General features: G+C 40.7%; 1 protein-coding gene across 1 annotated transcript in view; it reads right to left on the bottom strand.

Moving 5' to 3' along the window:
* LOC116975879 (ribosomal protein S6 kinase alpha-5-like) overlaps positions 1-23,340 on the bottom strand; it is a 62,012-nt gene that overhangs the window by 21,470 nt on the left and 17,202 nt on the right. The window contains exons 3-9 of the mRNA XM_033025197.1: positions 21,649-21,867; positions 20,438-20,553; positions 19,373-19,480; positions 19,126-19,209; positions 15,870-15,973; positions 4,181-4,331; positions 1,749-1,907 (exon numbers count right to left, since the gene is read on the bottom strand). Of these exons, the coding sequence (XP_032881088.1) occupies positions 1,749-1,907; positions 4,181-4,331; positions 15,870-15,973; positions 19,126-19,209; positions 19,373-19,480; positions 20,438-20,553; positions 21,649-21,867 (941 nt within the window). The remainder of the gene's footprint in view (positions 1-1,748; positions 1,908-4,180; positions 4,332-15,869; positions 15,974-19,125; positions 19,210-19,372; positions 19,481-20,437; positions 20,554-21,648; positions 21,868-23,340) is intronic.

Here is a 23,340-nt window from a genome sequence, read left to right as displayed (position 1 = left end):
GGGTGATCTGATTGTATATTTAACTCTGCATCCCTGTCTACCTCTGGTAATATTTTGCTCCTCGATTGTCAAGATTTCATGAAATTATTCTAAGAGTCTGCTTCGTCTGTCCTTCTGGGAAGAAGGTTCCAAATATTCATCAAATATTGAGAGAAAAAATGGTGTCTACTCTCGATCTTAATAGATCATCTCTTATTTTGTAAACAGCTCTGCCGTAAGAGGAAACATTTTCTCCACCTCCACCTTGACAAAAACACTTTGGATCTTCTGTGTTCAATCAAGTCCTCTATCACTTTTCTAAACAACAAATGCAAACCCAGCCTGTCCAGCACAGGGCAGATACCAAAAGAATGTTTTCCCTCTAGGGGCAAGCAGGAACTAGGAAGCATAGCTCCATAACAAGACATCACACATTTAAAATGGAAATGAGAATGGATCTTTTCCTCTCAGAGTGTTTGTGAATCTTTGGTGTTCTCTTTCCCATAGGAGATGGAGTCATTAAATATATTCAATGCTGAGACAGATATTTTTGGATAGTAGAGAAGGCAAGGGTTTGACAGGAAGTTGATTATACAGGATGGCATTGCAAGTTGCCAGATGGCTTACTCCTGACATTAACATGTTGTTAATATGTGGTGTATTTTCTGTCCAGTGAAGTATAGGTTGACTGTTACTTAAGGGGTTGTCCCACTGCGGCGACCTAATCTGCGAGTTTAGAAGAGTTTGCCCTCGACTCAAACTCGCAGCATGGTCGACACGTGGTCCTAGGAGGTCCTATGAGGTAACTGGAACTCTCCTTCATGCTCGAGGGAAGTTCCCGCATATTCGCGGCCTCAGTTTGGTCGAGGAAAATTTTTCAGCATGTTGAAAAATATTCCGCGAGTAAAAATTGGTCGGCATGGTTCTTTTGAACTCGTAGTGCAGTGGAGTGGGGTCACTATGTAGTTATAGGCAGTCGAGGGCAGCCGTAAGCAATCTCTTTCGCTGACCAGGCATTTTGATTGGCTCATTGGAGTTTTCAGAACCAAGTAAGACCGACCGATTCGGCACGGACTAGAAGGGTCGAGATGGCCTGTTTCCGTGCTGTAATTGTTATATGGACCGGTAATTTAAATGCCTGCTAAACTTTATTATAAGTTGTCTGGCTTCTTAAAAGTGTCTCCACTCCTTCTCCCCTCTTCTCCACACCTTCTCTCCCCTGCTCTCCCCCTCTCCCCCCCTCTCTCCCCTTCTCCCCTCCTATCTTCCCTTCTCTCCCCCCCCCCCCGCTGCAAAGGACTTACCGTACCGTGAATTTCAGACAGCGCTACCCCGTTTTCCCTGGCCCCCGCCTTTGCGATGTGTTTGTGTGTGTGTGTGTGTGTGTGTGTGTGTGTGTGTGTGTGTGTGTGAGGTTGGTCGATCCAGCTCGCGGTTTCATCACTGATGGTCGATCAAGCTCGAGGTTTTCCAGGCGAGTGCCCTCGAGCTTGAAGGTCGAAGACAGTTACTATAAAGTCGCATCAGTGGGACAGGCCCTTTATCCCACCTGATATAAGGCATCTCTTTCTTTCAAATTCCACCATGCGTTGTTATTGGTGCTCAAAATACAATGGTATTTAATTCCTTGTCAATCTATCGTAAGGAGGAATATTAGATGAATTCTACCTATGATTTTCTTATAGTAATATCCCTAATCAAACACATTTTGCGCATGCAAAATTTGAAAAAGTTATTGCATAGGGAGGTAAAATCTGTTGTTGATGTACCTTAAATAGATCAGTATGTTGAGGAACAGCAGCAGGAGAATAGGCTGGATCCATTCTTGTAAACTCCTCTGCAAAGTTGCTGACATCAAGTTCATTTTTAATGATAGGTTTGATTGGAGGTTCAATTGATTTGGTGGCTAGATCTGTCCAGTTTAATCCCTAAAGATAAATGTGAAAATATATATTAAAGGAAAATCCCAAAATGAGCTTTGTTGGGAACACTCGGGATAAATAGGTTTCAATAATGCAGTGATAGAATGGTACCTTTGTGTATTCAATGCCATATTTATCTGTACTCATGTTCCCATTTCCCAATTGGGCTCCAACTCCTCCTTTCTATCCACCAACCCTACTTGCTTAAACGATCCAAGGTTCCAATCTACCAGCTCGCTCTCCAGCCTAGAGCCATTGACCAAGCCATTGCCACTACTGAAATATGCAACTATCTTGAAAATTGTAGTGCAGTATTACTTCATTATTTGGGTCATTATGGTAGTGTATATAATTGCTTACTAATCTCTTTATAGGGAATTTGAAGGGAAGCATGCACCCTGCCAGATCTTCCAACGTCTTTCGGATGTCTTTCATTGCCTGACCCTTTCACACTGCCTCCTAGATGCTTCCCCAAATATGGATAGAAACGTCCCACCTTTCTATTAACCTGCCACCCAGAGCCAAAGAATTCACACTCTCTCAGGATTTCATTCAGTCAGCGGCATCTTGCTCTTCCGCAATCAAGGTCTGTCAAAAGAGACCATTCAATGACAGACTAGAAGATAAGACAAGGGGCAAGAAACCATCAAGGAATCTGCTTTGCCTGCAATTGCTGGTTCATGAATTGGATGACCATTAATACATTGAAAATATCACTGTTATCCCTTGTACAGTTTTTATGTTGCTCTACAGATAAGAACAGTTATCAAAATGGAAGGTAAATATGCTCACTATTTAAATTACCGCTTATGCTTCCACACTATGTTAGAGATCGTTTGTAAGCAATAGGTAGAATGTTCATGGTCATTTAGACAATTTTTTGTATAAACATCACAAACTTCATAAAACCCATTGTCATCTGCCAAAGCATTGCAAATAATTACTAATGGACCACACACATTTAACGGGACAGTAATATTTTAATCTAGACACGAATAACAAAAAAGTAGTTTTCTTTACCATAAAGGATATACATTTTAGAAAGGAGTTTTGCAATTAAGCCAATGTCTTGCTCAAAGCCTAGCCTTTCAAAATGTTAACAAAGGAATTCTATTTTATTCAATATTTTTCTACTTTCAGAAAATGCAACTAATGAACTTAATAGTAGGTAAAAACAAAAATAAATCCTAAGACAACTAACTATTAGAGCTTATAATGTCCATAATTAGCTAATTTCAAGGCATTCTACTTATTCCAATATTCGTGGGCACAGCTTTCTGATCTGTCATCTCCAATTACTGCCATAACTACATATATTTAGCTACATTTTGAGTAGGTGGGGAAGGTGGGAAGACACAAGCTGATTTCAGAAATTCCAACTAGATTTGGGACTGAAGCTGGGCCTTTTCTAAAGAGTTGGGAGTTTAGAATCTCCTGACGTTTGCTGGGCAACCACACGCATGACATTCCTGGATCTGCTGAGATTTTTCAGTGGATCTGGACTGTTGAATGTCAGGAAGCCTCCAATTGAATGATATTCTCAATGGGAATGGGGCGTCTGGATCAAACTGAGATTCAGGATGCGTTGGAGAAATGGCAGAGGTGGGTGAGGAGGTAGGGGAGAGAACTATACTAACTAGGCTGTTCTGAACAGGAGAGGGATTTACTTGGATTACATACTCAAGACAATCAGATTTACAGTATAACTCTTTGCAACAATTTCCTTTATAGCTGAAATTGTAATAATTGGAGTTTTATAATTGATGCACACCGCAGAGGTATGTACTGTGATGTATTGACCAATGGATTGTACTGCATATCTTCAGCTGGTTCAGCAAGGGGTTGCAGACTGATTGTAACTCAAAGGTAAAATAAAAAAAGGTGAATGGTAGTCTGGATAATTCCCTATTAAATCACTGAGCACCATATTGAAAGCTAATCAAAAATAAAATATTACAGCATGTAAACAAATATAGCTAAGTAGAAAGGAACAATTCAAGTCCACATTCAGTTACATTTTTAAGGTTCTGTTTCACCATTTCGTGCAATGTAGTAATTCAAGATGAAACAACGATTTGTGTTGAAATCTCCAAAGGAAGCATTTTAAAAAGAGATTAACATTAAGCAAATGAAATGACAGAATTGTGCTGCACTGTTCTTTAGATTATAGCACACCTGTTCCCTTGGCATTGCCTCAACAGAAATGCCTCTGCCTCAGTCACGTTGTTTAAGCCCCATAATTTAGACTACATACTCATTAGTTTGGAGTGATACAGCACCTGGAAAAACGCATGCAATTTTATCTTTGCAGCTCCTGTTGGACCTGAACCAAGCCTTCGTTTAGGGTCTTTCACCAGAAGTTTCTGTATTAAATTCTTGGCAGTGGGCCCAATCTCCGCAGAGAATGGTGGATCATTTTTTAAGATTCGCCTGAGAAAGAACACATTTGTTATTTATTTTCAAAATCAATATTGAGCGCAAACAGAGCATATGCAACTTTTACAAGTGAAAAATACAGCAAATTTTTAACTTGATTAAAATTAAGTCAATGAAATTTTCATATTACTAAAAACAATCCACTATTTTAAGGAAAACATAATTACTATTAATGAGAGCAGATAGTTTCTCCACATTTTCTTGCAAACCATATATAGTTATTTCATTTGAGAGCCATGGAGTTGAAGAGCATAAAAACTGGTCCTCCGACCCACTATGTTCATGCCAATCTTTGCACCCGTCCACACCCATCCCATCTGCTGATTATCCATAACCTTCAATGCCTTTTCTACCTAAAGTGCTCATCTCACTGTTTCTGAAATGCAGAAATTGCATCTGATTCCATCAACCACTTTCTGTATAAAATACTTTCACCTCAAATCCTCTTCCTTCCTCTAACCTTTAACCTATGCCCTTTTGATACCCTTACCACTGAAAAATGATTCTGACTACCCTATTGATTACTCTTATAATAGTGTAAATATCTATCAGATAACCCCTCAGTCTCCTTCACTCCAGCGAAAATCAACCCAGCCTATCTAATCTTTTCCGAAAGCTGATGTATTCCAATCCAGGGAACATCTTGATGAATCTCTTCTGCACTTTCTTCAACACAACCATATCATTTACATGGTTTGGCAAGCAGAACCGCACTTAGTTCCCCAAGTGTTGTCCAAGCAGTGTTTTGTAAAGTAGCCATATAATGACCCAACTTTTATACTTCATGACCTGACCTATAAAGGCAAGCACACAATATGTCTTCTTCATCACGCTATCTGCCTATGTTACCAAGGTCCCTGTTCATAACATTCTATTCACTGTATATGTCCAACCCTCTACTTCTTCAGAAGGCTTAGGAAGTTCGGCATGTCCCCACAGTTTCTTCCCACCTGTTATCAGGCAACTGAATCATCCTACCACAACCAGAGAGCAGTGCTGAACTTCTATCTACCTCTTTGATGACCCTCGGACTATCCTTGATGGCTTTACCTTTCATAACGTTATTCCTTGATCATATATCTATACACTGTAAATGGATCGATTGTAATCATGTATTGTCTTTCTGCTGACTGGTTAGCACGTAACAAATGTTTTTCACTGTACCTCAGTACACATAACAATAAACTAAACTCAATGGGAATTGAGGAGGAGGAGGAGGAGGCGCTGTCCTGAATGGCTGCCTGTCCTGCAGCTGTCCGTTTTTTTTCCCCTTCTTTTTTATTATTTTTAGTACGTTGAGTGTGTAGTCAGGGGGCCTAATCTTTTTATGTGTGGGGGGTGGTGGGGGGGAAGGGGGAAACTGCTTTTCGAGTCCCTACCTGGTCGGAGGGGTTGCCTTCCTCCGAGCAGCGACTTCGACCTGTCCTTGCGGCCTACCAGCGGGTCCTGGAGCGACGTTTCCCTGAGGGGACCTGGCCAGAACATCGGCTTTGGCGGCGGCGCAGCGCTGGAGCGCTATTGCGGAGCGGACGATGCCTTTCCTGGGTCGCCGCGCTGGAACTCCAGTATGCTGGGACCGCCGATAAGAACATTGTGGAGCCGCGGTTCTGTGGAGCGGCCAGCTGCGACGCTGAACGTTACATCCCGGAGCCTGGGATCTCTTGCTGAGATCGCCAGTGTGCGGAGCTCCGTCCGGCGCGGTCTGTTGGCTTGGAAGCCGCGGTCTCCGGTGGGAAGGCGGCCGTTCCTGGCACCCCAAGCCGCTGGGGGTTCTCCCGACGCCGGAGCACCATCACCCGGCGAGAACATCGGGCGCCGTGGCGGCGACTGTGGAGGCCTCAATAGGCCCGACTTTGGGTGGACAAGAGGATGGGGACTGGACTTTGTGCCTTCCCCCACAGTGGGAATCACTGTGGGGGGATGTTTTTGTGTTGAACTTCTTTTTGAATGCTATGTTGTATTTTTATTAGTGTGCTGCAAGGACATCAGAATTTCCCCTGAATAAGGGGATTAATAAAGTTTAATCTAATCTAATCTAATCTAAACTGATATAACAACCCTTATTTGACTTCCAAAAATGTATCAACTTGTCAGGATTAAATTCCATGTGCCACACTACTCCCAACTTTCCAACTGGTCAATATCCTGCTGAAGCCTTAGACATCTTCATTATTATCTACAACACCACTGACCTTCCTGTCATCCACAATTTACTAATCATATTTTCCACATGATAATAGCTTTGGAATTTATGAAGTAAAAATGCTTTACTTCCCTCCTAAATCCATATACCACCATTAGCTAGAATGCTGGGTGGGCAGAAGCATTTCTAATTGATGCCTTTAATCAGCTGCCAAAGGCAGCACTAGCCAATTACCATAATTTCCAGTGATTTCTTTCTAAATCTGTCACAGTGGGAAGATGCCAGGCTCCATTCACCACTTCAAGATAGGAAATTAAATTAGGACCTCAAGAATACAGAAGTGAAGTTGCAATATATCTTTGCAGCACATGCAATTTTATTAGAAAAATAAAAAAATGGATGCAATGTAAACTCAATATTTTTATGGACCTTAGTTATTGTGATATTATATATTTTTAAAGATCTTATAGAGAACTAATTGGTATAATAGATTTCAGAATGTATTTATATACAAGAATAAAGAAAAGATTTACTGTTATTTTGTGTTGTAACCACAATGAAAAAGGACACAAAATGTTGCAATAACTCAGCAGGCCAAGTACCATCTCTGGAGAACATGGATAGGTGACTTTTGGATCAAGACTGTAGGCCAGTTAGTCTGACTTCTGTGGTTGGTAACATTTTAGCGTCCATTATTAAGGATGAGGTTTCAGAGTGCTTGGAAGTACTTGATAAAATAGGCCGGTCAGCATGGTTTTATTATGGGGAGATCTTGCCTGACATATTTGTTGGTTTTTTGAGGAGGTAACAAGCAGGATAGACAAAGGAGAGTCAATGCGTGTTGTTTACTTGGATTTTCTGAAGGCCTTTGATAAGGTGCCACCCACAAGGCTACTAAACTAGATGGTATTAGAACCGCAGTAGCAGCATAGATAGGAGATTGGCTGACTGGCAGAAGGCAGAGTGGGAACAAAGGGGGCCTTTTTTGATTGGCTGCCAGTGACTAGTGGTGTTCCACATGGATTGATTTTGGGTCATCTACTTTTCATGTTATATGTTAACGATCTGAATAAGGGAATTTGTGACTTGTCGCCAAGTTCGTTTTGATGTCTGAAAAACCTCCGAAGATTTGTTGGAGGGCCAGGTAGTGTTATGGAAGCAGGGAGTCTACAGCAGGACTTGGACAGGTTGAGAGAGTGGGCAAAGAAGTGATATGATTGGATTAATGAATGAGGAGCATTTGAAGGCTCTGGGACTGTACTCGCTGGTGTTTAGAGAGATGAGAAGGGATCTTATTGAAACCGGATAATGAAAGGCCTGGATAGAGTAGACGTGGGAAAGGATGTTTCCAGCAATAGGAGAGTCTAGAATCCAAGGGCCAGCCACAGAATAAAAGGATATATCTTTGGAAGAAGGTTGAGGACAAATTTATTTAGCTAGAGGGTGGTGAATCTGTGGAATTCACTGCCACAGATGGCTGTGGAGGCCAAGACATTGGGTATTTTTAAAGTGGAGATTGTTAGGTTCCTAATTACTACAGGCATCAAAGGTTATGGGGAGAATGCAGAAGAATGGGATTGTCAGGGAAAAATAGATCAGCCATGATTGAATGGCAGAGTATACTCGATGGGCCGAATGGCCATATTCTGCTGCTATGTCTTATGGTCTAAAAGGGATTTTTGAATATAGACTCCTTCGCATCTGAAGAAGGGTCACCTATTTCTTCCTCTTTGTATGCAGTTGCATAAAAAGAAATAATTAGATGCTGGAAAATTGTGTAATCTCTGAATAGTGCTGAAGGTAAGTAGTTTCATTGTGCAAAGTTAATGTTCCCTGGTGTTTCCTTTACAACTGTTCCAAATTAAATTGCCAAATGTTTTCAATGAAAACTATTCTTTGTCCAGATGTGTGCAATCCAGTGGAGTCCACTGAGATATATACCACAGTGACAAAATGGTTTGAGCCAGATTATGCCTCTGTAGAGCAGAAATTGCAGCTGAAAGACTGTAACGTATTACATGTGTCATTATTGCAAACTCAAGCCCTGAGGCTTGATTTACATTATGTACGTATATACTAACTAGCCACAAGCCCACATTTTATTTAACGGTTGTTAGTAAAGGTGTGGATAATGGAACTAGATCTCTGCTGTGAATGTAAACAAGTTGGGCCCCTGAAGTGATTTATTTTACAGAGATTACAACCATCTCTACAAGAATTCTAAAAGAATTTAGTTTAAATAGTCTGACTTTAAGCAATGTAGATATATATACACATCATAATCAATTGCTCACCAGAACCTCCACGCTAAATAATAAATGATTTTTTTTTCAAAAATAGAGCACGAGAAGCCTGAATTCACTTCTAGTTTGAAATGCAAACTTAATGCGTGCTCCAACTTGATTATGTTTGATCTTTAAGACCACTGGTGTTTGATGATACAGCAAAACTTTGCCCGGTAACCATAAGACATTACTCCTGCCAGACCCAGTAGGTTTTACAGTCTATTTTATTTTATTCCCATTCCCACAAACACTTTACTCATTCACGTTTTTACACAGTGGTATAATAAATGTCCCAGTAAACCAGTTAAGTTTAAACTGAGCAGAAAATATGCAAGCACTCTGGACCCCAGCTCCACTTCAAACCGATGTTCTATGCATCTGAAGAAGGGTCTCGACATGAAATGTCACCTATTCTATTTCTCCAATGTTGCTGCCTTACCTGCTGAGTTACTCCAGCATTTTATGTCTATGTTCCTGACTTTTATTGTTCAAGAACTCAACCCTGCCCCCAACAGCACATTGGGCCCACAGTCCAGACCCGTGCACAGCTACTACCCAGACAAAGTTTGCACCCTGGGCCCCCAACTTACATTCTGGACTAATGTGTGAGCCAGGTGCCAAACCATCAGGATTTTCAAACAATTGGACGTGGAGGACTGGAATTTTACTGTAGTGCTGGCACTTGGATTACAGTATTAAAAATGCATTGTTAAGGGCCTGTCCCACCAGCATGCGATAGCATGCGTCTAGCGCGACCAAACGTGGTCGCTTGAGGCGTACGGCCTCGAGGGGCCAGTCCTACTTCGATCGGCGGAGGCGTATGTAGTTGTGCGGGGCTGGTCCCGACATCGCGCGGGGCTCCAAAAATCTTGCACTGTCCGAAAATCCCGCACGACAATGGCCTGTCGGCCCGCAGCCGCATTGAGGCCGTACGCAGCACCTCGATGGGCGTACACAATGTCTCGACGTTGTACGCAGCGTCTTGACGCCGTACGTAGCGTCTTGATGGCGTACGCCCAGCGCGTAGCGTAGCGTGATGACGTCAGTGCCCGGCATGCCGTTGCGCGATGACGTCACCGCCCGACGCCGTGCGACGTTCAAATTCAGTCGGCCCGCCTCCTACCCAGCTGATTGGTGAGTATGATGTCGGGACCAGCCCCGCACAACTCCATACGCCTCCGCGGTTGGAAGTGGGACCGGCCCCGCGAGGCCGTACGCCTCAAGCCACCACGTTTGGTCGCGCTAGACGCATGCAATCGCATGCTGGTGGGACAGGCCCTTTAATGTACCACAGGAGTGGCCATTCAAATGTATTTAGCACAGATTGGCTTTTTTTTTCAAATTAATTAAGCTTAAATGTGAACATTTGGAAAATTGGAACACACCATACATGCAGGGACTCAATGCAAGAACATATTCTGTGAATGATACTTTCATTCTTTATTCTAAATGCATTGAACATTAGAATTTTGTAGAAAATAAAATCTGGGGGCGCTGGTGAGCAGTGACATGTAGGAACGTGTTTTTCTGAGCTCCTGCCCAGGGTGAACTTTTTATACTAATAACTTTTTTTCTATTAACCTCAGACGACTTGGGTTTAAGATACGCGTTATTGAACTGCAGGGGCACCAAATTAGCGACTTTGCATTTGCATATTGACAGCGTTCGAGACGCCATGGGCAAAACAAAGTCTGGCAAAGACCAGGCCGCTAAAGCCTCAAGGTCCCAAGACGGTGAGTCTGCCGACTTGTCTGAAGTGATGGCTGCCATAACAAGCAGCGAAAGCAGGATTTTGGCACGAATACATTCAAACACCAAACACTTGAATGCTAAAATAGACGCTATAAGAGATGACATGGCGAAACAAGACACCCGTTTGAAAGAGCTGGAGGGCGGTCTGAATACATACTCCAACAAGACGATGAAACTTGAGGGGGAAACGGAGCAGCTAAAGCAGGAAGTTGCCATGCTACGCCTAAAACTAGATGACCTGGAGGGACGACATCACCGGATAAAAGAGGGATTCGAGACCGGGGGAGACCAGCGGCCTACGGATGCTATCGCTAAGAAGCTATGGGAGCTACTGATCCTTGACTTCGCTCCGACTCTAGACCGAGCATACCATAGCCAACAGCCTCCACCCAACGCAGGAGAATCTCCGAGGGTCATTGTGGTAAGTTTCCATTACTACCAAGAGATAAGTGAAGTTTTCCAAAAACTCGCTTGGCCCCTCTGACCCTAAATGACAAGCGAGTGAGCATTTTCCCAGATTATACCGCAGCGGTGGCTAAAAAGAGAGCGGCCTTCTCCGAAGCTAAGCGGCTACTCCGGACCTGCCAGGGCATAAAGTTTGGAATCCTGTACCCTGCGACTCTCCATATCTCGTTGTTGACTGGCCAAGATAAGCCGTTTGGAGACCCGGCGGAGGTGGTGGACTAAATCAGGAAGAATCTTAAGCCCCAAGACTGAGATATCGACAGACTCGTATTAGCGGCTGACTGGTGTTGCCGGCTAACCGGCACTGATGGCCAAGTGCTGGCAGCTAGTGCAGCGGACTGGCAAGGAGTCGAGTTATAGGGTAAAGTTACAGTTCGAGTTTGACCTTATTTCAGTATTCAACAGTCATATTCCCAAATTCACACGTAATGTTGCCTTTATTGTTTTTTATACAGATGTGTTTCAATAATGACTAATCCATCTGAAAAATATTTATTTTATATTCTATAAGGACATTTAGTTTTTGGAAATTATCCTGATGACACAGTTTCAGTGACCTATGAGGGGACTGCTATGATAAATGTTGTACAGAGGTTAATGCACATAGTTTTCAATCAGAGATAATGTAAAATCATTGTAACATAATCTGTATTAGATTATGGTTCACACTGTTTAGGGCTCATTGTTAGAGGTTTGTTATTTATATGGTTATTTGCGATGTTACACTGGTAATGGGGGATGTGATCTCTAGGGTACTGGTAGATCAGCAGGGGTTCTTAAGGCTCTGTTTTTTGTTTGTAGGCAGCGACTTTATTGGTTTTTTACTTTCTTACTACCCTGTAAAAAATGGATGACATCAAAAATAACGACTACATTCGTTTTTAGAGTTGGAATATAAAGGGAATTAATAATCCAGTAAAGCGGAGCAGGATCTTTGCACATTTAAAATCTCTGAAATCTGATATTATTTTCCTTCAGGAAACTCGCCTCCGATCAAGTGAACATGTGAAACTGAAAAAAGCATGGATAGGTCAAATATTTTGCTCCAAAAATGAGTTTAGATCACGAGGCACAGCTATTTGAATCAGGAAGGGGATTCCATTCATCTTATCATCGACCATCACCGACCCCAGGGGAAGGTATGTAGTTGTACCAGGCAATCTATATGGCACACAGGTGGCACTAGCCAATGTATATGGACCAAATTGGGACGACCCATCATTTTTCTCTCGCTTCACAACATCCCTCCCAAATCTCAATGACCACCAACTAATATTAGGGGAAAATTTTAATTGTGTATTACATCCTTATTTGGACAGATCCAACCCGAGACCTAATAGTAAAATTTCAAATTCTGGTGCTGTTACCAATTCATTTATAGAATCATATACTCTTTTTGACCCCTGGAGAAGAAATAACCCAAAAACAAAACAATATTCCTTTCTTTCCCCAGTACACCATTCTTACTCAAGAATTGATTTTTTTCTTGTAGATAGTAGGATCCTTTCCATGGTTAAGGGGAGTCAGTATAACAGTCTTGTTATTTCTGACCACAGCCCTGTTGCAACTAGATATAGGCTTCCTAGACTGCCCTAGACCTCGACGAACTTGGCGGTTTGATCCTCTGTTGCTATCTAGGGAGTCCTTCAAAAGATTTATTTCTCAACAAATAGACACCTTTATGGAAATTAATAATACTCCGGAAATGCACTTAGCGACTAAGACTCTTAAAGCCTACCTTCGAGGACAGATAATCTCATATACAGCATATGAGAGGAAGAAATATAACAACATCTGACAGAACTGTGCCATAGTATAGCGGAAATAGACTGTTTGTATGCCAATTCGCCAACACCTGAACTTTACAAGGAGAAATTATTACTTAAGATGGAATTTGACAATTTATCCACCAGACAAACAGAGCAACTAATCTTCAAATCAAAGCAATTTTTTTATGAACACGGAGAAAAGGCAGGAAAACTTTTAGCTCACTAGATCAGACAGTCCACAGCCGCCAGTACTATTCCTGAAATTTTAACATCGCCGGGGGTAAAGACTACTGATCCAGATGCCATCAATGACCAGTTTAAGCAGTTGTATTTTTCCCTCTATGCTTCAGAACCACCCAGTGATCTGCCATGTATCCCTGCCTTCTTAGACAGCATGTACATCCCAGAAAATAGAACAGAGGACCAAGCACAAATTGACAGGGAAATATCAACCGAAGAAATATTGCAAGCAATTAAATCGATGCAGAGCAACAAAGCTCCAGGACCAGACGGTTTCCCAATTGAAATATACAAAGAATTTGCAATCAATCTGGCTCCAACACTTAAATTGTTGTATCAGGAAAGTTTTAGCCAACAGAAATTACCTCAAACAATGTCGCAGGCAACCATATCAGACCTACTTAAAAAAGATAAAGACCCACTATTGTGTGGTTCATACCGCCCTGTAAGTTTGTTCAATTGTGATTATAAAATCCTCACAAACATTTTAGCCACCCGTCTTGAAACAGTAGTCTCCAAAGTTATTAACCCTGACCAAACTGGATTTATACCGGGCAGGCAGTCGTTCTATAACATGCGGCGCCTACTTAATGTATTGTATACACCTCACACCACAGAACAATCGGAAGTAATTATTTCTTTAGACGCCGAGAAGGCATTCGACCGTGTCGAATGGAAATATTTGTTTGCTGTTCTCAAAAGATTTGGCTTTGGTCCATCATTTTTATCATGGATTAAAATATTATATTTTGTGCCAACGGCAGCTGTGCGGACCAACAATATAATCTCTGACTACTTCCAGCTCTTTAGGGGCTGCAGACAGGGCTGCAGCCTTTCTCCCTACTTATTTGATTTGGCAATAGAACCACTTGCTATAGATCATAGGACAGAAGATGGTATCAGAGGTATCTTTCGAAGTGGTAAATCTCACAAAGTATCGCTGTATGCGGACGACCTGCTGGTATATATATCCAACCCAACTGACTCCATACCAAAGCTACTGCATATATTAGAGAATTTTGGCCCGCCTGTCAGGTTATAAGATAAATTACTCAAAGTGCTTGCTTTTCCCAATCAATCACACTGACGGCGACTGCTACTTCCCATTTAAACTTGAGAAAAATGTATTTACTTACCTGGGAATTAAAGTCACCCATACCATGGGAGGTTTACACAGCCATAACTTTAAATCATTATTGGAACGAACACAGGACTTCAAAAAATGGTCAACACTACCACTCTCATTAGTAGGTCGCATTAATATCGTTAAAATGACAGTTTTACCTAGATTTCTTTATCTTTTTCAAATGATCCCCATATTCATACCTAGGACAACTTTTCAGCAATTAGATAGACTAATCTCATCATTTATTTGGAACAATTCAAATCCCAGGATGAAGAAAATATACTTGGAAGTTCCTAAGAAGGCGGGTGGTCTAGGTTTGCCTAACTTTATCTATTACTACTGGGCTGAAAATATTGTAAAACATTTACATTGGACATATTCATGTGAGAGTAAACAGGGCACAGACTGGGCACAGATGGAACTCCTATCTGATCCATTAGCGATAGTCACCTGCTCACTACCTTATAATCGCAAAATACAAATGACAAACCCGGTGGTTAAAACCTCGCTTAAAATATGGCTACGGTTCAGGAAACATTTTGGACTAAAAGGTACCAGCAGGCTTTTCCCGGTGGCAAATAATCATTTTTTTACACCCTCCATGTTAGATACTGCATCTTCATATTGGCATAGGAATGGACTGGTATATTTTTGTGACTTGTTTACTGACGGAACGTTCACTTCCTTTGAAACGCTTGCTGAAGACCACAATATACCCAGATCTGATTTCTTCAGGTATCTTCAAATACGTAGCTTTGCTAAAACAGTGTTTCCCTCATTTCCTCATCTGTCCACTAAGAGCCAATTAGACACTATTCTGGAGTTGGACCCCTTTGACAAGAAATGTGTTTCAGCAATTTACACATTAATACAGGAATTAAAACAGATAACCTGGGACCAAACTAAAGCAGCATGGGAGAGGGACCTGGGTGTAGAGATTTCTGATGAGGTGTGGCGAGAGAGCTTAATTCGTATACACACCTCTTCGCTGTGTATACGCCATGGGTTGATCCAATTTAAAGTGCTTCACCGTCTTCATTATTCAAGAGACAAACTTGCCAGAATCTTTTCTACCACAGATCCTGGCTGCCCTAGATGTGGCCATAGTCCAGCCTCTGTAGGACACATGTTTTAGACATGTCCCTCTCTCAACAGCTACTGGGGAAACATATTTGAGGTATTCTCCCATATCTGCAGACAGACTATAAATCCTGACTTGCATACAGCTATCTTTGGAATACCGCCACTAAACTGTAAGCTTACAAATTTACAAGCATCATTGTTTGCTCGCAGGCTTATTCTTTTCAACTGGAAGTCAAAAAAAGCTCTATCTTTTTTGCATTGGTTAAAGGAGGTGCTCTCCTTTTTACCCTTGGAAAAGATCAGGTATAAACGGTGCAAGGCCCACAGAAACTTCCCGCTGACCTGGAACCCTTTTATAGGTTTTATTAAAGATTTTTTCTTTAACTGAAAATATTGTCTACACAGTCATAATCATCTATTTATATTTGTATGTTGCTGTTGTTAACATGTAACATTTAAACACAAAGACTCTGCCTTTTAAAAAAAAATTGTTATTATTATTTTATTTTTCCCCCTCTCTTTCGCTTTTTTGAGCCTTGGGGATGGGGAGGGGGGTATATAAGCTGTGTACTGTTCTGTCCTGTTTGTTGGTGTTCTGCGTAAATTTGTGTTTATAACTTGAAAACCAAAAATAAAGTTAAAAAAAGAATGAAATCCTGTTGGAGTTACCTTGATATTTCCGACTGAGAATTTTTTGCACCATCCACAGTGAATGGAGAAGCTCCAGTTAATAGTTCATACACTAAGACTCCAAGGCTCCACCAATCAACTGCCTGTTGAGAACCAATGACATAGATGTCGTCAATTGCAGCTCAGTGGTGACATTCTCACCACGGGTTCAAATCCCACTCCAGAAAAGTCCGTTTATAAAACCCAAATTCAACCTCCATTTCATTTTATATTTTACCCATATTTAAATGCAATAATTCAGATTAAAAATGTAAATAAACACAACATACATATCAAACTTAGTTATACTAATTATTAGTAATACATGTCGTATATAAATCTTATAAGGATTGTACAGAAAAAAACAACACATCATTGTTCCTTGAATACTGAGAAATGCCTTCATAAGATTATTGATGAAGTAATCTATCAATATATACTGTAGAGAGCAGCTTTCGGGAAATACATTATCCTGCTCAAGCAAGTCACTATTTGAGATTTGTTCAAAGTACAAATATATTTTATACCATTCATAAACACATTAATCATCTAAAATAAATATGACATTACACTACTTATTAAAGAACAATATTGAAATAGACAAGATTACTGAAAATGTGTTGTTTATATATAAAAGTGATTTTCACAATTTCTTGACACATAAACTCTAGAGAAACGCTCCCATTTTTACACAACTGATGTTCTACATTTAAATTATACTGATTTTTGGTGGTTTTAGAATGCAGTGCAGATAATTGTTCAAACTGGCCCAGAGTGATACATTTTACTTTATTCCCTGTTGACTACATTTTCCCCCTTATTTCTCATCTCAAATTTTTGTTCCCTTGTAAATTGCTAGAAACTTCAGAAGGTTAATCTGTAGTGAGGTTAACAAGGCATTTAGGTCCTTAATGGCAGGAGCAGTGCTTATTGGGGATTGTTTGGCATATAGGAATCTCTTAAGTGTTGGACATCGTTATTCTGTTTTCCGACAATGTGATACGTATGTTTATTAATGATGTATACCTGCATCTACCTGTATACAAAAAAGCACCGGACCGGACAAAAGAAAACAGGGGAGTGATTGTGAAAGATGCATTAATGTAGGTAGAGTTAAATCAGGAAGAAATCAGAAATAAATAAAAAGGTAGAGAAAGATTGAGTTTATGAAAAAGGAATAAGAAGGAATAATACAAAGCATTTCTTTCATTTTACCTATAGAAATTAAACTGAATTGTTCCTTTCCACTGTTTAGAGGTTCTTGTTTTAAAGAAATATAATTGCCCTTTAAAGATATTTACACTACACTTGTTTTAATGGACCCCTTTTCAGCTGTATAATGGATTTTGGTTATAGTGGACAGACCTGCCGACGCACTCACTGTCTCTCCAGCCCCGGCTTCTGATGCCACCCACAGCTCGCAAGATGCACCAGCTTTATCCACCGCACGGTCCAGATGACGTGGCAGTTGTTATGGCTCACGTTATAGCCCCAAGGAGACAGCGCTTTCTTCAGGTCGATGCTATCGACAAGACGCGCTCGGTCACAGTGGGGCTCCCTCCCCTCCGTTGCTGCTTCCTTTTGTTGACTGTCGCTTTGTCCAATCAGCCTCTTCCCCTTCACCCCCACCATTACCACCTCCTCCTCCTTCTCTCCCTGAGTCACTGACATACCCCAACTTGGAAGATGTCGACGACTGCAGGGGAGTGGAGAGTGAACAGGGGAGTGGGGAGTGAACAAAGTGACAGGTGAGAGGGTTAGAAGGCTAATAATGACTGAGTGCATCCTGTTGGTGGTGGCGGTCTCAAGAAAGCGCGTCCTGTCGGTGGTTACAACATGAGCCACGACAACAGCCGTGCCAACTGGTGAAGTTGGGGTCACTGATGCAGACCAGAGGCATCGGCGCTTAGTTTAAAGGTGAAATAAAACAAAGTACTGGAGTAACTGAGCAAACAGATCAGTATGAAGAATGGCCCAACATCACCTATCCGTGTTCTCCAGAGATGGTGCATGACCCGCTGAGTTACTCCAGCACTGTGTTCTTTTGTGATGTGCACTAACCATCATTTGATGTTTTTTTATTTCAAATACATACAATGATAATACCTTACTCAGTTATAATGAACAATTGGCAATAACAGGCAGCATTCCCCTCCCTATGGTCCATTTTTATGAGGATTTACTGTACTATATTCTGTCAATGATACAACTAAGAGATATTACTTTGAAAATTCAGAAACCAAATTAAATGTCACAGATGATTGACAGCTAGCTGCTATTTATTTTTGCCAATTTTCAATTCACAGGGTATTCCTTCCTTGTTGCAAGTTGTCAGACAGTTTAGACTTGGCCTGAATTTATTAGGAAGTGTCAAGGAAACTATTGCACGTAACCTTACAGAAACATTTGGTTTTCCATGCCTGCTCACGTGAACATGGAAGTTTGGAAGCTGCTTTTTAAATGCATTTAGAAGTTTGTAAACTAGTTCAGTTCAGTTTATTATTGCCATGTGCACCGAGATACTGTGGAAAACTTGTTGTTACCTGCTATCCAGCCAATGAAAAGACTATACATGATTACAATCAAGCCATCCACAGTGTATGTATGCAGGATACAGTGTGTGACATTTAGTGCAAGATAAAGTAGTGTGGTTAGTGTAAGAAATGCTGCTGTTAAAATAAATATTTAAAAGAGTGGAGACATTGTAATGTATGATCACAGATCATCTTCTGGGACCAGCACACAAAGAGTCTGGCTTTGACACCACTTGCAGCAAGGCTTTTGAGTATCTTAGCTTTGTTTGAAATTTGAGTTCTTTAAGACTTTTAACAGTGTATTTGTTTTTCAACTTCTAAAATGGTAATGCAGCTTTTAAATGTGAGTAGCTTTGATGGTACATCTTGGTCAGCATGAATGAGTTGGGCCAAAGAGCCTGTTTCCATGATATATGATTGTATGACTATCTCAATCTATAACAGAAAATTGAAGTTAGATCTGTTAAACACAGATCTATTATGCCATAACAATTTTAACAATGATTCGTCATTATGGAAACTTACTAAATAAAATGTAGCAGCAAATCTAATACTATATGAAGATAGCTAGCCATAATAAATAAGCAGATATAGTTTGAACTGAGTACTGTGATAACACAGCTATCCATACCCGTACTTCAATTCACTCCAAAATCATTTTATATCAAAAATATAAAACCTGTTCATTCGATAATGTAACAATAATGTTACTAGTCATTTACCTTATCATGGCCATTACGTCCTCCTTGAATAATCTCTGGTGCCATGTATTCAATAGTGCCACAAAATGAATATGTTTTTTCATCCTATGTAAAAAGAAATTTATACATTGACATTACAAATCAATTATAAAAACTACACGTTAATGTATTAAGGTAAGAACATTTTTGATCACTTTTGCAAACAATGGGCAGAAAATTTAATGTCCGTAAAAAGTCTGTTCATCCTCAAAGAACCAGCAAAATTTACCTCATCTGTGACAAATTCCTTGCTGAGTCCAAAGTCTGTTAAAACAATATGACCATCACCATCCAATAAAATGTTTTCAAGCTTGATATCTCGATATATGATGCCAAGCTGTCAACAAAAGAATTAATAAATTACTTTAGACAAATACATATATATGAAGAATGGGATTTTACTGGAAAGGGTGCAAAGATTCACCAGGATGTTGCTTGGGATAAACATTTCCTTGACATTGACCTTGACCTTGACATTTTAACTATGTGGAAAGTGTTGGATGTTTGTCGAGTTTGTCGGATGCTGGAATCTTGAGAAAAAAACAAAGTACTCGAGGAACTCAGCGGGACAGACAGCATCTGTATAGAAATTGACAGGCGATGCTTTGGTCGGGACCCTTCACACAAAAAATATTAACGGGTACAGGCTAGCTGGTTCCTTCAGCCTAGCAAGCCACTCAGTATGATGATGGTAGATCTGCTGAGGCCTCAACCCTTCGTCTCTGCCAGTTCCACAAGGCCTCAATTTCCTGATTTATAAAAAAAATGATCTACATTTTCTTTAAGTGAAAAACCTCCACTATCCTCCAGGGTAGAAAATTCAAGAGAGGATGGAATTGCTGGAGGTATTCAAAATTATGAGGGACAAAAAGAGTAACCATTCCCCTTTGGATAAGTGCTTATAACCAGGGGACATATGTTTAAGGCAAGAGGTGAGACATTTAGAATGGACTTGAGGAAGAATCTTTTCATCCGTAGAGAGTGGTTGAAACCTGGAACATACTGTTTGTGGGATTGGTGGAGATACGTACACTCATGGCACAGATGATCACGAGTAGCACTTGAAACTCCATGGCATTGAAAGCAAGGAGCCAAATGCTGGAAGATGGGATTAGTAAAGATAGGCATTTGGTGGAGATATTGTCACATGAATGGGCTGTGATGTATGACTTTAAGACTAATAAATTGATGAGCAGACTAATTATGTCCAACATGGATTTCTACAATATTCATTGGACACAATAATTTGCATTTCAGTTCTACACCATATGACTGAAATATTTATCACTTTTACCTTATGGAGGTGCTCCAGAGCTAATACAATCTCCCCAGTATAAATTTGAACCTCCTCTTCTGTAAAGTGCTCTCTTTGGTATAGATGTGTAAACAATTCGCCACCATTCACATAGTCTGCAGAAAGAATTCAAACAACATTGGCAATGAAAACTTCAATGAACCTTAATCATTCTATAATTTCACGGTCCCACTCAGAGGACATAACCAAATGAAATCAAACTGTGAACAACACAAGGAGCTAATACTAAAAGCAACCAAAACATGATTAAAGCCTTTAAAGAACATTTTAATGAAATAAAACAATGTTGGTGAAGTGTAAGGAAGGTATTTCAGGGCTTGAGTTCTCAGGCATTGAAGACAACGCTATTAACAAAAGAACAAGTAAAATTGGAGATACTAAGACAGAATCAGAAGGTGTCCTAGATGTGCCCTGCATATCTCCTTTCAACTTTCCCCCTTTCATCTTAAAGCTATGCCCTGGTATTTGAGATTTCCACCCTGGGAAAAAGATTCTGACTCTCCATCCCATCAATGCATATCATAATTTTATAAACTCTCAGCTATCAACTATCTCCCCTCAGCTGCCAACTTAAGAGAAAACAATCCAAGTTTGTCCAACCTTTCCTTATAGCTAATGCCCTCTAGACAGGATCCTGGTAAATCTCTTCTCCAATCTCTCCAATGCCACCATGTACTTTCTGTAATCAGGTGAGCAGAGCTGCACACAATACTCCAAATGCAGACTAACCAGAATTCTATAAAGCTGCAACTTGACTTCCTAAATCTTATACTCAGTGTCCCAACGAATTAAGGCAAGCGTACCATACGCCAATTATAAAAGATCTGGCACAAGCAGATGGATGCCTTTGGTGCTGTACATTTCACCTTTACTGACCACTGAAAATTATTTATGTTATACCCGATAATAATCTTAAGGGAGGGACCACTTCAGATTATCCTTATGATCTTACATCTCCTGTGGAGGAAAATCAACCAAATCAACATTGAAAGTTAGTTTGGTTTGGTCATGGTTCTGGGACAAGACACTTAATGCAGGATATTTGTTACAGTATATACTGAATTATTACAGTATCTGGACATATAAAAATGCACCTTTCAATGCTACGTCAAACAGAAATAAAAAATGTTCACAATACAAACAATTTTGAGTGTCCTTAAAAACAAAGACCGCAATTTTTAAAACGATACCTAGAATCAGGTGAAGCTTTGTGTCCGTCTGGAAGGCATAGTGCAATGTGACCAGAAAAGGAGACTGGCGGATATGTTCTAGCACCTGCCGTTCTGTCTTGATGTGTTCCGTGGTTTTAGCTTTTTGTACAATCGTAGCCTTCTTGAGTACCTTCATAGCATAGAGCTTGTTTGTGTCATGGCCACTGATTTTTCTGACCAGGAAAACTTTCCCATATGCTGCATTGATGAATTAACAAAAAATAAAGAATAGTTTATTGATATATTATCACAAAGCACTCTTAGTCATTAATAATAAATAACACTTATTCTATTATAGCAGGGTAATAGATATCACACAAGTCACAAAATGGCATGGCATATCTTCTCTTCAATGTGCTCCACACTCAATTAAATGATTTTAAAGTTGTTATTTAAGGGTAGTTAATCTGTGGTACATTGCCACAGAGGGCTGTGGAGGACAAATCAGTGAATATTTTCAGGGCAGAGATACACCAATTCTTGATTAGCACGGGTGTCAAGGGTTATGGGGAGAAGGCAGGAAAATGGAATTATGAGGCAGAGATCGACCATGATTGAATGGCTGAGTGGACTCGATGGGCCAAATGGCCTAATTCTACTACTATAATTTGTGAACTTGTGAAAAGAGTGCGTGCAAGCAATGAGTTTCCATTCTTATTTTATTTTTTAAAACATTCACTTTTCATATTTCGGTGTTGAGATTGTCAATACAGAGTATCCTGCAATAATAATAATAATAATAATAATAAATGTTATTTATGGCGCCTTTCAAGAGTCTCAAGGACACCTTACAAAAATTTAGCAGGTAGAGGAAAAACATGTAAGGGGAATGAAATAAATAGTAGAGACATGACTAGTACACAAAGTAAAGACAGAATTCAATTCAAAATAAAATAATACCAACAAACTTCGAGTGTCCCTCGTGACTACACCTGTGGGAAGTGTACCAAGCTTCAATGCCTGACTGACTGTGTTAAGGAAATAGAACTGGAATTGAGAAGAAAGGAAGAGGAGGAGCCAGAGGGCTGAGGGAGAGCTGAGAAGGGGAGGAGACAGTTGGGACTACCTGAAATTAGAGGTCAATGTTCATACCACTGGGGTACAAACTGCCCAAGCGAAATATGAGGTGCTGTTCCTCCAATTTACGGTGGTCATCACTCTGGCCATGGAGGAGGCCCAGGACAGAAAGGTCAGATTCGAAATGGGAGGGGGAGTTGAAGTGCTGAACCACCGGGAGATCAGGTTGGTTATTGCGAACCGAGCGGAGGTGTTGGGCGAAGCAATCGCCAAGCCTACGCTTGGTCTTACCGATGTAGATCAGCTGACACCTAGAGCAGCAGATGCAATAGATGAGGTTGGAGGAGGTGCAGGTGAACCTCTGCCGCACCTGGAACGACTGCTTGGGTCCTTAAATGGAGTCAAGGGGGGAGGTAAAGCGACAAGTGTAGCATTTCCTGCGGTTGCAAGGAAAAGTGCCCGGAGAGAGGGTTACTGCTGCATGGTATGGCCTTTCACCAGAAGCAGTCAGGTCAATGCCTCTCAGGCTCAGCTGGGAAGTGTGGAGTCAGGTGGTGTGATAGAGATAGTTGACTCAGTGGTTAAGGGGACAGAAAGGAGATTCTGTGACTGTGATGGTGTGTTGTCTCCTGGCTGCAGGTGTCAAAGATGCCT

This window comes from Amblyraja radiata, chromosome 8, assembly GCF_010909765.2.
Source record: "Amblyraja radiata isolate CabotCenter1 chromosome 8, sAmbRad1.1.pri, whole genome shotgun sequence".
NCBI classification, from domain to species: domain Eukaryota; kingdom Metazoa; phylum Chordata; class Chondrichthyes; order Rajiformes; family Rajidae; genus Amblyraja; species Amblyraja radiata.
This window is presented reverse-complemented; position numbering and strand designations above follow the sequence as displayed.